The sequence below is a fragment of the Ammospiza nelsoni genome, chromosome 1 (assembly GCF_027579445.1).
Source record: "Ammospiza nelsoni isolate bAmmNel1 chromosome 1, bAmmNel1.pri, whole genome shotgun sequence".
NCBI lineage: Eukaryota > Metazoa > Chordata > Aves > Passeriformes > Passerellidae > Ammospiza > Ammospiza nelsoni.
This window is the reverse complement of record NC_080633.1, coordinates 38,112,876-38,131,259: the sequence shown is the minus strand read 5'-3', so window position 1 is coordinate 38,131,259 and position 18,384 is coordinate 38,112,876. Positions and strand designations below refer to the sequence as shown.

At 37.0% G+C, this 18,384-nt stretch overlaps 1 protein-coding gene across 3 annotated transcripts in view; it reads left to right on the top strand.

Annotated features, from left to right (window-relative positions):
• Nucleotides 1-18,384, top strand: part of ZNF385D (zinc finger protein 385D) — a 412,526-nt gene extending 394,142 nt beyond the window's left edge. For all 3 annotated transcript variants that reach the window (XM_059473342.1, XM_059473350.1, XM_059473359.1), the window contains 4 exons: nucleotides 2,903-3,136; nucleotides 5,084-5,262; nucleotides 6,587-6,688; nucleotides 11,538-18,384. In XM_059473342.1, the coding sequence (XP_059329325.1) occupies nucleotides 2,903-3,136; nucleotides 5,084-5,262; nucleotides 6,587-6,688; nucleotides 11,538-11,771 (749 nt within the window). In that variant the 3' untranslated portion in view covers nucleotides 11,772-18,384. The remainder of the gene's footprint in view (nucleotides 1-2,902; nucleotides 3,137-5,083; nucleotides 5,263-6,586; nucleotides 6,689-11,537) is intronic.

Genomic DNA, 18,384 nt, shown 5'->3' with positions numbered 1-18,384 from the left:
AGCTGGCAGTGGTGATTGATGTATATTTCTAATTTCCTGCAAGATTAGAATGAGCACCAACTTTGCTATCAATCCTGAGAGAATGTTAATGTCCTCTTTCCCCTGCCTGGGCCATCTGTCCCTTGCCTTCCATGTCACCAAGAGAGTACATTGGCTAAGCCTACTACTGTACAGTAGTACAGGATGCAGAAACTGATGTTTAAAAGCAATGTTAGTGCTTATAAAGTGACTGGGTTTGGATTTGAATTGGGCTTTTGAGGAAAATAATTCACTGCAGCAATTTTTGACTGAAGGAAAGCAAACATTCAATGGATTCTCTGGAATGGGAAAGGAGTGACTAGTTAGCTCTACAATTTTGTGGACAGACCTTCTAAGGCTTTATTTTTTCATCAGTTTCCCAACAAAATGCCTAATATTTAAATCTTTTTCTTTTGAAACCTTATAAAAAAAATCATAACTAAGAAGACACTCTTCAGCAAGGTAACCTCATTCCTTCTGCACTGATATTTGACATCCCCAGTACCTTCAGGATATGAAAACTTCCAGGCACTCTTTCAGGGAAGAGAAAACCAAACTGTGATTTAACCTTGAGTGGGACTTTGTTTTTTGCTACATGCTTTAATGCCTGTCAATACCTAGAATATTCACGTGAAAATCTGCTTTCTTGGATTTATGAATAATAATTTTTAAAAACCCTCTGTGAGAGTATGTAGAAACATGACAAAATATACAATGTAAAAAACTTAATAGAGCTTAAAGGGTTGTATTCCCACTGACTGAAAGGGAATCATATTAGTGTAGATATTTGTTCAGCCAGATTCAAGTCCCCCAGTAGGAAATATTTCTGGATTTGTATAGGTAGGTTATTCCCAGGCTTCATAAACTTTATTATTAGAAAGAATTTCCTCACATCTAATCTAAGTCTCTCTTGATGTAATCCAATAGTCCTTGTTCTACTAGGAGGGATGAGGGAGAAGAGTATATTCTCTTATATTTAGCTACCTTCTACAGATATGAAAACACTGTCAGTGCTCGCTCTTTTTCCTCCATATTCACAGTTCATGTTTTCTAAATTTGTAATTTATTTTGGCTCCCTCCATCACAAACCCTCTCTTGTTGCTTTGCATTTGTATTGTTTATGAATTAACAGCAAAGCAAGTAATTCTTGGGGTTTTTTTTGACATTGATGTCCCCAGGCTGGACACAGGGCCTTCAGAGCTGATCAGAGGAGGAAAAAATACCTCCTAAAGCTTTTGCTTTGCAATTTCAGTGTGGTGGAGACCTGTTTTATAGCACAATGATAGAAGAGATCTGTGTTCATCATGTCTGCTACTGAAAGATTTTTCTGAAAACCAAGCAAATAAACAAAGAAAACAATCAAAATTAAATATACAATAAAATTTCCCCAAATGCAGTACTGTGGTTGTTGTTCATCATTCTGTTTTAATAGATCAGATTAAATCTACTGAGTGTGGATTCCTGCAATTGTCTTTACTGAAAAGCATCTAATTTTCTAAACTGTTTCTTCAATGTATTAAAATTGTTTTGAATCAGGTTTCTCAGTGTGTTTGCCCCACTTCCAATTTGATATTGCCTGCTAAGCTATTAGGAATGATCTCCATTAACAAATTTTGGAACAGTACTAGTCTGCAATGCACCACTGTGGTGCAACCAGTTAGTTGTGTCCCTCCTGCATCAGAGCATGTACTTAGCTCTCGAAGGCAAAGAGTTGCTATTTTGTCTGTTCTGGTGGGGGGCAGTAAATAAAGCATAGTACAGGCAGAGCATCACTAACACCAAGTAATGTATGAAACCAAAGTGAGCCATGCTGGAAAGTACCCAAATCCAGGCCTATTGCAGTGAAGTAACCAAGATTTTTTTTTAAAGCTACTACTTAGTAGGCTGAATATGATAAAATGCAGATCTGCGAAGGCAGAACAGGTCCTGTCCTTTGTGTCCTTCTCATGTCCCCTACCCACCATCTTCTTCACTGCCTTCACTGCTGCATTTTGCTGTCCTCCACCCTGCTAAGTACTTAACAGCCACATGATACTGCCATATCCAAACATCATGTATCAATGATTCAAACTAAAATATCATTGTGTATTTTCTTTCTCCTTCATTTGATAAGTATGGGAAAAGCACACGTTCTTAGCTGCAAGAAATAAGTTTCCAGATTGAGGTATCTATCTTGCTTGTAGTCTTTCCAACTGATAGGCAGAATGAAAATTGTATTAGTGTTTGTTTAGGTCTCAGATAGGGAATGTTATATATACAATTAGTTACTGTTATTAGTATGTATCATTATTATGTAATAATGAATAACAATGTGTACTGTGTATTTATAATTACCTTCATTCTTTTAGTGTGGTGTTGTGAAAAACCAAGTGAAGTATCAATTTCTTTTTTTTTTTTTTTACCAGATATAAAGGCTGATTTATTCATTTTAGTTGTATTAGTAGAAGATGTTAAAACTTTAGCTTGGCTACCCAATCAGCATAAGTATTATGTTTTACTATGGCTGTTTATGCCTCTGAAGTTATGTGTATAAATTTTAACTGCCTGTTGTGCTGGTCATTTTCATGACCTCTTTTATTGCATTTTTCTTCTGTTGTACAGTACATTCTTAATGACCTTTTTGTTCAGTTTATGAGTTCTGTGTGGGCAGACTGCAGGAGACAACACATGGTTTTCTAATACATGGGAGTACTGTATTTTGTAACCACACAAAATACAAAGGAAAGGGTCAGGTTTAGTTCATTACCATTAGTCAAACCACCACCAGAACAATCTGCCTCTCTGTGTCATCACAGCATTGGGACGTCAGCAAGCCAACACCAAAGGTCAGATGATTTTTTTCTATTTGTTTTCATTTCTTTCCATCTCCTCTCTTTGCCCACAGACACAAACACAGGGACACCAGCAATATCAACGACGACAACTGTGGAAATCCGGAAGAGCAGTGTTATGACAACTGAGATCACCTCTAAAGTGGAGAAAATCCCTACAACAGCCACAAGCAGCAGCACTTGCCCTTCCGTGGAGACTGAGGAAGAGAAAGCAAAAAGACTGCTGTACTGTTCACTATGCAAAGTCGCTGTCAACTCTGCCTCGCAGCTGGAGGCGCACAACAGTGGTGAGATGGAGCAGTGCTTGCTTGCTTCCCTTTTTTTTTTTCCCTTCTGTCTCAAGAGCGCTGCAATTATCTTCCCCTGAATAGATTAGATCTCTTGCAGCAGGGGACAAAGAGGTGGCAGAAAACTGGCAATTACTTGGAATTCATTAACTATTAAAGTATAAAAATGACAGGCAAAGAGGCTTTCAAAAAAGAGAAAGAAAAGAATTTATTGCAAGTTGCAGATTTTCTTACACTTTAGCCTTTGCAGCTTCAAAACCTTATTGAGCTAAATGACAGCTCTATTTCATTACCTTTGGTGTTCAGACTTCGCATAGTTTTGCTTGTGCCAACTAGCAAACTGAGGATGAATGCCATCAGCTTTGTTTGAAATTTAACAAATTAAGGCTGAAAGAGGGATCATCAGTCAGGCAGAGTTCAATGATGGGAGTAAGAGTTCTTAGCTCCATATTGTCTGTTAATAAACAACTTCTTAAAATTATGTATATTTTCCCTTTGTTTTCATCAACTGATAGCAGCTGCTGCATGATGGTTGAATGTGTAATTGCCTTCCTCCCTTTCTTAGTTTTTGAACTTTTTCTTGTCATTAGAGCCAGTAGCATCAGTAAGTTCTGGTAGTGAACAGCCACCATTCACAGTCACTAATTTAAGCAAGTTATTGATTGGCTCAGTGGTGGGTGGGGTTAAAAGATCTAGGGATTTGATATGGTGGCAGTGACCACCTAGAGACATCTTACAGAAAGTTCCTGATCTTGGATGTCAGGGGCTGCCTCTTATCAAGGGTAAGTAGAGTTCAGAGACAGAAAGAGAACCTTAGGTTTGAAATTTAGAGACAGTGATAAAATACCTAGAGCAAAATGATCAAAGGTTTTATGATGCACTTTAAAAAGAAATAACTTTGGCATATATATAGAACTCAGAATGGAAATTATGACTTCTTGGCATTCATGAGAAACAAAATTCCATCAGTTTTGAATGCTGTTTACTATATGCCAGATCTTCAACTGGTGAAAGTTCAACTTCAAGCTGTATCCTTTTAAATTATTTAACTTCATATAAATGCTAAATATTCTGATCAGGCTGAGAGCCAAAACACTATTCTGAATATTTAAACACAACCTTCCAAGTTTCTGCTGCCTGTGCTGATAAACTGTGTGTGTGCTCACACACATGCTTTTTTTTTTTTTTTGCAAGTCTGTGGATGCATACAGCAATTAGCACTGGAGTGGTGGTTCTGTATGCAGTAGTTAGTCCATTATCATCACAGGCTACCTGTGCGGGAGTCAACAGTGTAAGAAACTGTTCAGTCTGAATAAAGGTGCAGCAACAGAACACTAGTGTTCCCTATGCAACCTTTATTTACAATTTAAAAAAAAAAAAGGGAATTGTATTTTTCTCTCATACATGCTTCTCACATGTTTTGGTTTCTGTCCAAGACATTAATGATCCATAGGTTGCTTCCAGGAACCTCTGCTCCTTTCTGGTTTGAAGAGTAATAAGTTAATTACAGATTTAATTGTAAGCTACCTAGACATACTGTTTATCAATCTGTTCAGGAGGACTACAAATCAAAGCCAACTACATCTTTAATAGCTAAATTACTTTTCTTTTGCAACTACAATTCTGGTCTTATTAGCAGCAGGAGTTAATGAGAAAAGTCACACACATTTAACTTCACATCAGGGTACCTGATTGTGCTGCTACTTTCTGGTCTGGCTGCTTTGTTCCAGTGCATTACCTATAGGTATGTAGTTTAGTAAATAAATACCAGGTGTGAAATACTGTTACATTAGTATGACTCTGATACAGACCAAGACAGCCCTATTCCAAGGAGAGCACATGGCACCAAGCTGAGGCTCATATGATTTTATTGTAAAAGGAAAATAAAACAATGAAAGCAACCCAATTGCCAAAGTTGTTTCTGTTTCCCATTTCTGTTGTCTCCAGGGACTAAGCACAAAACTATGCTGGAAGCTCGGAATGGAAGTGGAACCATAAAAGCCTTTCCCCGGGCAGGCGTAAAAGGCAAAGGACCTGTGAATAAAGGAAACACAGGCCTTCAGAACAAAACATTTCACTGTGAAATATGTGATGTACACGTAAACTCCGAGACACAACTGAAACAGGTACTCAGCCAGCTTGTGGAGTGAGAATCTTTGGCTGTTCTTTGTTTTCATGGTAGTAAAGTACCACCACAGCACATATCAATAGAATAATTTGTGTCCAAATGGAAATCACAGTTTTGTCCATTGTACTTGGCTGCCACGCTGTATGTTTTCTTTTGATTATGATTTTCCCTTGCATGGAATATGTCTTCTCAAAAGCTCTCAATTATGCACCTTTGGTAAAGAGTTATTGAAAGTGTAACACGTTACAACTGTCTTTAGACTGCTAGAATTGTCCTGAGCTAATAAAATCTGCCATTTCATGTAATGCATGGTATTTGCCTTGCCAAAGATGTGAAGGTGGATGCAAGCAGTACTTTCACAGAATGCTAAGTAACCCACTTAGAAATGTAAGATGGAGAGAATTTCTAATATTTTATCAATGTTTCACTCTAACTGAGAAGCGTGACCTCTGAATTGCAATTATTCTAAGTTATGTTCAGTCATTCTTTAGATGATCAAAGCTTACAGAAAAACACTTAGGTTAATTCCATATGCCTATTGTAATTAAATACTTGTAAAGAAACTTTACAAGAATGAAGATTAATTCAATAATGGACAATAGCAATACCCATTCTTCTGGTCTCAGAGCAAAAAGTCCAGTTCTATGTATTTTTATTGTGATAATTCTCTTGAAAATGAAAATCAAAGTAAAAAAAAGAATTCTGAAAAATGTCCCTTACTTCTAATACTGCAAGAAAATCTGTGTAGAAAGATACTTTAAAAATCTCACAGAACTTATGATGAAGATAATGGATTTTGTGCAGTTTTTTTCACTCTCTCTTAGTTTGATATGTAACCATCTCAGAAGGATCTCCAGACAGCTTAGGGATTTGAACAATTTTCTGACCTTATATTCTTCCCCAAATAGGGGATGCTTTACTACCTAATATTCCTCAAAAACTTTCTGTCATCAGTGGATTGGATTTGATGGGTGATTTATAGAGTTAGGGAAGAGTTTTTCAAAGGCTTTAACCTGACTCAAGTCCTCTTGAAGTTAGAAAAGGTGGGAAAATATTTAACTGTAGCGGAAGCAGAGCTGAATTTAGAACTGATGAAAATTACAGCCCCAATATTTGGTGCACAAAGGATCCTTCAAAGTTCAAAAGAGCCTATTCCTTTTCATTATTGAATTAGCCAAAGTGATGCTGCTGTAGAGCAAAAACCTTTCTTATTGGAGCATTAATCTTGTGTAAAGCAGAATCTGAAGTGATCTTTTGTGTAACTATCAACTATGACCCTTTGTTTTCTTTCCTCCCCTTCCCTCCCTAATATATTTTAACAGCACATAAGCAGTAGAAGGCACAAAGACAGAGCTGCTGGGAAGCCACCCAAACCTAAATACAGCCCTTACAACAAACTCCAAAAGGGAACACATCCGCTAGGGGTAAGCCAATCACCCTTTTTTATTTGACTTTTATTTTAATCATGATGAGTAGGATTTTTAGAAAACATAAGTGGGAAAATGCTTAGAAGTAGAAGGATAGTGTAAGCAATTAGAGTATCAAGTACATCAAGGAGCCGCTGGAAGCCCACAAGGGATTTTTTAATAGAATTTAAGGTGTGTTAACTACAGCCTTTGGACCCTTGCTTTTGTAGCTACTCTGAATAAACTCAGAAAATAAGCTTGTTGCAAAGGTCACTAGAGAGCAAGAGACGTAAAAAACCTCCAGATGTCAAACAGGATCTTTCCAGTTTTCACCAAGGACAATAGTGATGAAATAACTAAATAAAAACTCTATAAAATATAAACCATTCATTCTATCCTTATTTAGAGAATTGTTGAGATAACAAGTGAAACAATTAAAAAACCCTGCCTCTTCTTTCATTCAACTGTTTCAGAATAGTTCTGGTCACATTTCTAACTGCCAAGATAAACTATCTGAAACACAATTCTTACTAGATCCAAAAGCAGATTTTTTTTTTTTAAATAAAAAAACCTCTAGGATGCTGCCATTAGTTAAGAAGCAGCTTATATTGTGGGTGGCATAGTGAACATCTGTCTTTTTTCTTCTCCATCAGTTAAACTGCATGAATGAGTCCTGCAGTTTGGCCGCAATAAACCCCTGCAGCACTATAGGCTGGGAATGGTGTGGCTGGACAGTGTCCAGCACTGTGCCCTGGTGGCCAAGAAGGCCAATGGCATCCTGACCTGTGTCAGGAATAGCATGGCCAGCAGGAGCAGGGGGGTCATTCTCCCCTGTACTCGGCATTGGTGAGGCCACACCTTGAGTGCTGTGTCCAGTTCTGGGTCCTCAGTTTGGGAAGGACATTGAGAGCTTGAGCGTGTCCAGAGGAGAGCAATGAGGCTGGTGAGGGGCTGGGAACACAAACCCTGTGAGGAATGGCTGAGGGAGCTGGGGGTGTTTAGCCTGGAGAAAAGGAGACTCAGGGGTGACATTATCACTCTTTACCAATTCCTGAAAAGTGGATGTAGTCAGGTGAGGTTGGTCTCTTTCACCAGGCTGATAGAGCAGGAACACAGTCTCAAGCTGTCTCAAGAAAAATATAGGTTGGATATTAGAAGAAAGCTTTTCACAGAAAGAGTGATAAAGTACTGGAATGGCCTCCCCAGGGAGATAGTGCAGTCACCATCCCTGGATCTGTTTGAAAAAGGACTGGATGTGGCACTTGATGCCATGGTTCAGTTGAGGAGTTGGGGCGTGGGTTGGACTCAATGATCTTGAAGGTCTCTTCCAACCTAGTGATTCTGTGAATTCTGTGAATGTTATATCTGCTGCTTTGTAGGGTTATATAAATGGTTCTGGCAGAGGGAGGATGTTGATCCATTGTCCTCATAGAGATTAGCCCCTTATGCCTTGACCATCTTCTCTGATGCTGGCACAATATGGAGCTTTTTTTTTTTTTCTCTGAAAACCCATTTCTTTTTATGTTGAGTTAAAGCTCATGGCAGCAAAAACTGTGTCCTTGTTGGGGCAGCACTCATGAGTGGCATATTCATGCAGGATTCAGTTGTAAAATAAAGCAGTGCACCATTCTGGTGGATCCACTAATAGGGAAATAGCCCCATAGGGTTTCTCAGTAATCCACAGGAAAGATCAAGGTCTTCAATACAAACTATACTGAAAGGAATAGAAAATATGTAATGGGGTAAGTAGGATTTGGAATCAGGAAAGCCTTTCTGACAGGAATGTTATTCCTTTAGGAAATTATTTTCCAGGAGATGAAAACAACTATAACATTGTTGTTGTGGTTGTGCACAGCTCTCTACCAATTTATATAATGGTGATTTCTGAGAACTCCAGCCAAGGTTCAAGACAAATAACAGCAGGGTGTCCTTTTCCCTCTCCCTCAATCCCAATTGCTCACAATATACAGGTCAGGCTAGAGGGCATAAAAAAGGCAAAGGGGATTTAAGAAGGAGAGAAAAAACTAGCAATAAATGAACAGATATATGTAGTAGAATTGTGGATTCTATAAGAAAGGAGAGACCAGTTTTCCATTTATTCTTTTTGGTTTTGAATATAAAAACTGCAGGAATTGTTGTTACTTGAAGTGCAGAATAGCAGAGCAACAAGCCAACTAATTTCACCTTTAATTTAATGCTCTTTCTTTACTTTTCCTTTATTCCTTCTCCCTAGGTGAAACCAGGATGCTCCGTATTAATTTTTCAAGTTATTTGTCCCTTAGTTTACTTCACTGGAAATGAAAAAAATTGATTGTTTCATTGTTACCATTCCAAATAATGGTTACTTTACTCCTAATGTTGACCTGTGGGTAAATTAGGCTTTAGAAATGAACATGCAAGTTACTGCATATGTTAAGTATTACTAGTTTTGCAACTACCTTCAAATCAGAATCACATTGACAAGTTAACTGAAAAATTATCTAACTAGAAGTAGTCTAGTAATTTAATTAGAAGTACCTGATTCCTCCAAGAGTGGCAAGAAAGCCTTAGTCTTTTAATAGAAACAGTCACGTGAGATCTTTGTTCTTCATTACACAAAATGTATGACATTGCCAAATTTGTCTACAGAAAATTAAAAAAGAACATGCTATATTTTCATGGCTTTGTTAGACCAAAAACCTGCTTTTCCCATGTTTTCAATATCATTTGTACTTCTCTGTCTGTTCTAGATTTACATGCTTCAGAGATAGAAAATTTATAAATTCCCACACTGATATTTCAGAGTTTAAGAAGTCTTGTAGCATTTGGACTTGCTTGATATTTCTTCAAGCCACAACTGTCCAACATGTATAAAACACTGCACTGGAGAAATAAAGGTTATCAAACATTTAATAGTCCAAACTTTACAAAAAAACATCCCCTTCACCGGGAACTCTGGACTAAAGAGTACAAAGTACTCAGGGTTACTTATTTTCTCTTTTTGTTTTTATTTTCCTCAGGGTTGTTATGGGTTTGGCTATTTTTTTTTGTTGTTGATGGTGGTGGTTTTGGGGTTTTTTTTGGGTGGTGTTTTTTCATTTTGTTTTGTGGTTTTGTTTGTTAGTTTTTGGGTTGGGGATTTTTTTCTGTTCTAAATAAGGCTGTAAAAGGTATTAAAAATGTGAGAAGGAAAGAAAAAGTCATATGTTCAGCAAAGAAAGAAGGCAGCTTGGATCAGTGAGCATAACTCTGATAAAGGAAAAGATCAGATAATTGCTTTTAATAGGCACCATAAGGAATTTTATATCTAGCATCTATTATATCCTTTGTTTCGAGAATTAAAGAATTTGGTTTGATCTGAATATTTCTCCCAGAGCTTTAAAGGGCCAGGAAGCCAGCAGTTTTGCCGATAGGTGTTGGGAAAAATGAAAAACGTTTATCCATCTGGCCAGTAAAGAACCAACAGACCTTTTGGAATATGGTAGTAGTGTAATAATGAACCTCAATTGTGGTTCATGCTAAAATACTCCTGCCCTTAATTTCTGATGATTCACTCACTAGGGTTCTGTTGAGTTGAAAATGTCAAAGTGATATTATTCAATTTAATTACTTGAAAATCCCTTTTAAGTCAAGAATGAGAAGTTGTGTTTCCTTGTAAGTAAAAAGTGTCTATACTTACACTGAGATTTACCACAGCATGGTACATATATTCTGTATATTCAATACCATGTATTCAAGTTTATGCCCTTTGCAAGAGGCCTCAGGTCTTGTTAGGACACAGACCTACCAAAAGTCCATCAGAGACAATGGGAACTTTTCTTTCTCAGTAAATGAGGTTCTAATCTTATCTCAGAGTTATAAAAGCAGAACTGAAAAGGTATTCAGGCTCCTGGCATCTCATTATAAACTTGAAATTCCACTGAAAACTGCAGAAATCTGTAGAGATTACTCTGATGGTGATTTGTATGCATCCCAAATGTAAATTTTCTTAAATATTACTGAAACTCTTGTGACTATTTTCAGTCTTGGAGAAACTACATGGTTTGGGGTTTTTCCCTTTTTTTAGGAAACTAAATGAGGGGGTTTTTGACTTGTATTTGGTAATCCTCAAGAAAATCATGTTATGATTTTAAATGTTTTTTAAGAAGAAACCTCAGTTATAGGCACAGAAATATTATAGTTTGGCAGAATGCTACTTTAAAATTTCTGCCAGGTTTTCACAATCCTTGTAAAAATGAACCTGATATTAGTGGAAAACAGTTGAATACGCAGCAGAATTATATGGGACAGCACCCATTTAAACATGTGAAACATGAGATATTCATAACTCATGAAATATAAGATTGGTTTATTTGATTGTTATTATAAGCAGGAGTAAATGAAGAGGAGCTCTATGGAGATCATAATTTTAAGGAGAACTCTCATCCTAATGATTAAAACAAAAGTATCTGTTAAGACCGGGAAATAAGATATGTTTCCATTCTGCTCTTAATATCTCTGCATTAAGCTGTCCAGATGTAGATCTATTAATTGATATCTGATTTTGCCTTGTTTAATTGTTACAGGGTACATGCAGCTTTACTTTGGTGCAGATTCCCTAGTCTCCTTTTAGATTTGCTTTGATTTCTAATCTCATATTAAATTGTGAGTGTCAGCAATTAGGTGTGAACACTGGAACTCCTTGTCCCCAACCAAATCCTTGTACCTTGTCCATTGTGGAGGTTGTATCACCTGTTACCAGGTGCCAACAGCTCATAGAGTCAGTAGCCACCTTGAGGTCTCTCTTGCTTGATTCTGCACATATAATCTTAAATCAAGCTCCCTCTCATGTAACTAATATGAAAAAATTATGTGTCTCTGTTTGTTTGTTTTCTCTTCTTCCCCACAGGTAAAATTAGTATTTTCAAAGGAACCTTCAAAGCCGATGGCCCCACGAATCTTACCAAATCCACTGGCAGCTGCAGCAGCAGCTGCTGCTGTGGCTGTGAATTCCCCCTTCAGTCTCCGCACAGCCCCAGCAGCCACCCTTTTCCAGACTTCAGCACTTCCTCCAGCGCTCCTACGACCAGCTCCTGGGCCTATACGGACCACCCACACTCCCGTGCTGTTTGCTCCTTACTGAACTCCAAACAGGAATTAATTGTACTGCAATAATTTTTCAAATCAAAACAAACAAACAAAAAAATGAAAATCAAGGACATTGAACTATGCAGTGTTTATTTATAGTTTAAAGTATATATGAAGAGCCAGAACTTTTGATAGAGAACTGAACAAATTCTGAAAGGGGGAATGGGTGGTATTTTCTCCAGATAAGAATATTTCTCTTGAGCATTGATCGTTTTAGAACCGATCTCCAGCATTTACTTGTAGTGACATATAAAACTTACAAAGCCTTTTGACTGTGCATTTTGGCACATATTTCCCTGCAATGTCTTTCCTGCTTTATGAAACAACTTACAAATTTGTCTAAAGGGCATTAAATGGTTCCAATGTATATAAAATACTTTATTCTGTAGATTAAAGAAGAAGAAAAAAAAAAGAAACACTGTGAATAGTAGTACCCTTACCAATCCTCCTGCCAAATCAGCAGTTACTGGGTATTTATCTGAACAAAAGTAGATACAATAGATGTCTTGTAAAACAGTAGTATTGTGTCTCTATCTATGCCACTAGGTTTCTAACTGAGTTGCAAAAGATAAAATGAACAAAATTATGTCACTTTGGTAAGTAGTCAAAAATTATTACAATAATGTGGAGCTGTTCCTGGTGAGAAAAGTTTTCCTCACATACGAATGAAAATTATCTAGGTTGGGGCAAAGAAAGTGATAAAGAGGATCTAGTGGAGGAAAAAGAATTCAGATACTGTACACAGAATGGGTCAAATGTTTATTTAACTGAGAATGTATTTGTACACTCTGTGTTTATTCAAAAAGTGTAATACATACATGATAGATCAATGTTTAGGACATGACAGTGGAAAACCAAAAATATGATCTTATCATGAAACAGGCCTGACACTTCAGTGTTGAGCAGAGGGAAGACACAAATCAGTTACAGAGAGTCATAACTGACAAATGAAAAACAGGAGAGAAATCCTGGTCTCATTTAAGTCAGTTTAAAGTTCCTTCTGACTGCAGTGTAGCCAGAATTTCATCCCAAGAATGGCACATATTCATTTTATATCACACCAGTGGGAGTGTCTGTAGATACAGGTAATATTTTTTGCAATAGGTTTAGTCTTAGCAACAGACTTATTCCCTTGTTTTATTTCCTACTGATGTGATATAAAATGTCTTAATATACCTATAAAATGTAAACAGTGACACATGAGATACATATTACAAGATAACTGCACATCATGGGTTTGGAACAAATACAACTTTTAGGATCTCAAGGGACCCTGGAATTCTGTAGCTGACCGTGATGTATGGACAGCTTAAAGCCTTATGTATTTACTGTGAGGCTTAAAGGGGTTGACTGTGTCCCTTTAAAGTAAGATTTATCAGGGGTATATATAGATATATTGTATATATGTTAGAGTAAGAAAAATAACTTATAAACAGAAAATCTACTATATAAAATAATTATATAACCATTGATTTCACATGTGGGTCATTAAGTGGTAAGTAACAAACAACAGAGAAAAAAATAATCCTTGCTGCCTGCTTTTTTCCCATAGGGAGCTGAAAAGTATCTATTAATATTATGGAGTGTGCTGCTGAGTCACATGCAACCACTCTGAAGTGTAGCTAAGTGAAATGCCTACCATACATTTAGGCAGAATAAAATTTAAAAGCATAATTTAAGTTTAGATGGGGAAATTATTTGAAAGATTTCATTAAAAGGCAGTAATGCAAAATATTGACCATGTGGTTGCTATATAATGCTGCCTGTGGTTAGTGCAGACATGTGGGAGATATAGAGGATGGGAATATACAGCACTTTTGACTTGCAGTTCATCAGTGAGCCTTCCATATACATTTGTATTTGCCATTTTTTTAAACCTCTCCGCATTTAGATTTTATAAAAAATATATAAAGAGAGAGAAAGAAGAGGTTCCATGGATATCTGTGTCCGAAGAATTCCAAAGAGATGCATTTATTTATCTAGAAGTATTAAAATAAGTTCTGTATTATGTATTTTTATTTCATCCAGTTTATTTGCAAACGTTTGTGCCTTGAAATGAAATGAGCTTGTGTTTATATTCAATTCACACCTATGTAGCCATGAAAAATACATGATGGTGATTCCAGGGCTAATTACCAGCTGGATTGCTTTGGCCTAACTTTCAAAACAACAGTATGAGTATGTTCCTGAAGCCAAGTTTAGACATCTAAATAACTAGGGGCTGACATTTAAAAGGGCTCTCTACTCTACAGCTCCCAGTAAAGAAGCAGTAAATAAGCCAGCCTTCAAAACCTGCTCCTCTCATTCAATTTAGAAAATTTTTCATTCTGTTTGGGTACATGAGATAGTAAGATTCAGTGTACTTGGTCTTTTAAGCCTGCTTTCAACCTTCCATCTGTTTGCAGAAGCTGTAGTGCCATTGCCAGCTGCGTTCAGATTCCTCCTTGAAAAGGGCAGCAGCTTTCAAGCTGTGCTCCATGAACCACCACTTGTTTCCAGAGCCTTTTGTAAGAGCCTGTGTAAGTAAGATCTTGCTAAAGGAGCAGAGAAGTACTCACATTTTGGGAAGGTAGAAGGTCTGGGCAGGCTAGTTTTTCCCCATGAGGAAGCAGGCAGAGGGGAAAATGGGAGATAGACAAATATCCCGAAGGCTCTTATGCACGGCCTTCTGGTGCATGGACGCCTGCTGTACATCCTGCCATGTTGTTGTGATGCCATCAAAATCAACAGGCTGATCCTTGCCAAAACGTGGCCTGTGGCATGTATGGAGGCACAGTACTAAGAGCAGAGTTCATAAAAATTTTGCTAGAAATAAGAGTGTCATTCTAACTACTTACATCAGCTAATTTGCAATGACACCTTCAGTTTTCTTGGACCTCTTTTGTCACAGTGCTCTATGGAACAAGTTTTTGTTCACACAAGTCTCTTTTAAAGTTCAGCTGTAAACAACAAACTCAGTTCTTTTTGTCTCTTACTCACTACCTAATAAAGGATAAAGCCTAAATGTTAGAATGTATAGTGGATTTTCTGTGCCTTGCTGCTCCACACCCCTCTCGGTCAGTAACAAGCCAATGTACCCAGGATGTCAAGAAAAATACTGGCACAGCTATCTAATGGGGGAAAGAGAACTTCTGGTCAAGGGTATGTCCATAGCAGATGACAGAGGAGGTAGCAAACAGAAGACACTTTACGACACTTTACACCTACTTGTCAATACATCCCATGTGGAGAGCACTATTTAAGAAAAAAATGCCATCATATTTCATATTACCACTCCAGGGCCAAGAGGAAGCCTAAAGCACAAGGAAGCAGATAATTTCATCGAAGACAGAGTCACTCACTGGAATAAGAATGTGAAATCAGCCTGCGGGGAAGTGGCTGGGTAATGAACTCAGAAAGACAATCAGGTTCAGGGATGTTTTCTTAAGTTCTATTCAAAGTGTTAAAGAATAACTATTCTGTTCTGACCCAAAGAGATGGTATTTTTGTGGGAGGTATATATCTGTATATATTTATATTTCTATGCTATCTGCATTTTTCCAACTACCTATGGCTTCAAACCTTTGTTCTGAGGGATCATCATTGCTCTGAACCATAAATTTAGTTACCTTCTTGAAAACTGCTGTAAAAGCTGATGTGAAAAGTCAGTAAGCAAATGGTATAAATATGATGATCTAAAATGAAAAAAATAAGGACTGACCATGTCAAGAAATATTGTATTTGAAAAGTATACATCTTTATTTTAAGATAAATTATATAAAACTATATAAAATTAAGAATAGCTAAATAAAGTTAATATAACTAGAAGAATTACATCTATCATTTTAGTACTGAAATATTACAATTGGCTCTACATTTTAAAAGTTTAAAAGGCTTTCTAGATGTCGAATCAATGCAAGGATGCTGTTGGTACATTTAATGTCTCACTTCATTATCTTCCATTTACATCAGGAATACCATAACTGAATGGACCTGCCTTTAGTCACTTTTATTTAATTGCCAAAGATACAGTAGCATTTTGACCCCATATTCCCTGAAATTTGAAATCATGCTTAGAAGGCCCTGTTTCTTCATTTTACTTCCCATAAACACATAGTTTTTAGAGTATCTTCAAAGTAACCTGGGGAATTTCTAACTCAATTATTTTTTTTTGCAAAAATAAATTTATGAACATTATGTCATTTTATGAACATTAGACCAACACTGAGGAGCAGGATCTAAAAAGGTTTTCACAACTATAACATTATTTTGGGTAGATATGAAGCACAGACAGTAGAAATATGTGGTTGCACAAATCTTTCTGAAAACATGTGAAATCCAGAGCCTGGACTACTGTCTAAGTGTCCTGGTTTTGGGGTTAACTCACAACAATAAGTCTGGTCTTTTTACTAACAATTGTGTCTGAATTTTCATTTCTAAAACTGGCTTCAGCACAGTTCAAGCTTCAAGACTGTAAGCTCCCAAAGCTCTCAAGAAAATAAGAATGGGCTTCCTGTTTATCAAGATGCATGTGAAAACGTGAGCCTATACTATGTAAAATGTTAAGTATTTTTTTGACATCATGTCTTCTCCTGTTCTCATTGTTTATCTCTAAGTGCCATTCCTTCAGTGCCAATGAATCATACAGAAGCTTCTGTGCTGGAATTCTATACAAGACTAAAAGAAACAGTAACACTGATCAATCCTATCTTAAACTAGTTTAAATCTCAATCTCGAAGTGAAGGGTTTAGCCAAGGACGAGAGTTTTATGGCCTCTCACTTCTACAAGTTTATTAAAATTCAGGACCATTTTGGAGTAAATGTGACTATCTGGAAGATGATTATTACGTAGCCTGACCTGAAATGTCAGCAGCTGAAAGAGTCTGTGCTCCAGACCAAAATTAACAATGGTATGAAAAACATAATGCTCTTAACTTTGGGACTCCTGATAGCAGTTGCAAAAATCTTTTATTTCAATAGAGGCAATTTTTTGCTTGTAGTGGATGAGGCCTTTTGTAGTCATGCTGTGTACTGCAATTAGGTGTCATTCAACTCTGATTCTGTATTGATACTTTGATAAAGAAACTTGGCTGAGTGTGAAACATTATTAGTGACTGCCTGGTTCATGTGGCCAGCTTCATGCTGGGATGATGCTTGGGTGGTAAAATAAGAAGTATTGAAAGAGTCAATGTAAAGAAATTTGTGGACTAATTTGACCCTTTTTCCTTGTGCTATGTTCTCAAATTGGACTTCTGAGGTATGAACAAGCTGAGACATTGAAGAGTTCCTGGATAAAAATGTAGGGACCTTGAAGATTGTGAGACCTTAACTTTAAAATAAGTTTGATGAGAAAGAACTCAGAAGACATTCTTTGGATTAGATGCCACGGAGAAATTGTAGCACCGGTCTTTATGCTAGGCACACTGTCAATACCCTGACATTTTTCCTGTTCACAGCAGAAATCAAGGGTTTGACACCCATGATTAGAAACAAGCATAGTTAATAATATTCATATTGGACACACCATTAAAGTACATGATAATTTTCCTTAGGACTCCATGTCTTCAGGTGTGTTCATACCAGCCAAGATATCACTGCATTTTGTCAACACCTGGGTCTCCAGAAAGGATGTCCATACTTTTTATTTGTTTTTATTACAATTTGATTTTTCTTCAATGTTTCTTTATTGGTTGTCTTGTCTCTCATATGAATGAACAGAATCCATATAATTAAATATACATTTAAGAAGTATGTAATCATCAAGGCCCCTGTTGGGCCATTTGATCAGAGTAAATAAATTGAATAAAGAATTTAAAGCAGCAAAGCCACAGTAATGGTAAAATATTGTGAAGAGAGAACATCTATACTACAGTGCTCTTTACCTAATCTAGAGTTTTATGATACAGACATCTCTTTATCCTTTAATACTTTCCTGAAATATTCATCTTTTGGGATCCTTCAAAGGTTTAATCAAATTTAAATGTTATTTCTTACGTTCAGTAAAAACATCTATGTATTTCTGAGTGCAAAAGCAATATAAAAAGGGATAAAACCTACAAACCATTTTCTCACTACAAATGCCTGCAGCGTTTGTTAACAATGTCCGCCCTTTCTCTGCTTGTGGCTCGTGGCTGGCATTTACCATGGGAACTGTTCTCATTGAGACATGTATCAGGTGAAAACTGTCAGTTCAAAACACAATCTGTCAAGTGCAGAGATTTGTTTGGGGCACAACAGAGTGGGAGATGAGAAAACACAGGCAAAGCTGAGCCTTTGTAGTAGCCTGTTTGAACCCTCTCAAAACTTCCTGGTGGCTTGATGGGGAGAGGCAGAGGTTCTTAATGTGGTCATTCTGATGTATTTGTAACACAGAAGATGTAAATTTGAAAAAAGTTTTAATTTGAGAGTTTTTAACCAGTGCTTCAGTGTGGGGGATGATCCCTCCCCCTCCCACCCAAAAATGTAATCTTTCCTTCAGATATATTTTCAATGTAGACTGGCCATGATATTATTGCCAGGCAAACTGCTGCCTGAATCTGATTTTTGCATTGGAATAAAACTATTCATGTCAGTTTTGGTACCGAGAAGGAGAACCCAGGAATTAAAAATGAAAATGTAATGAGCCTCCA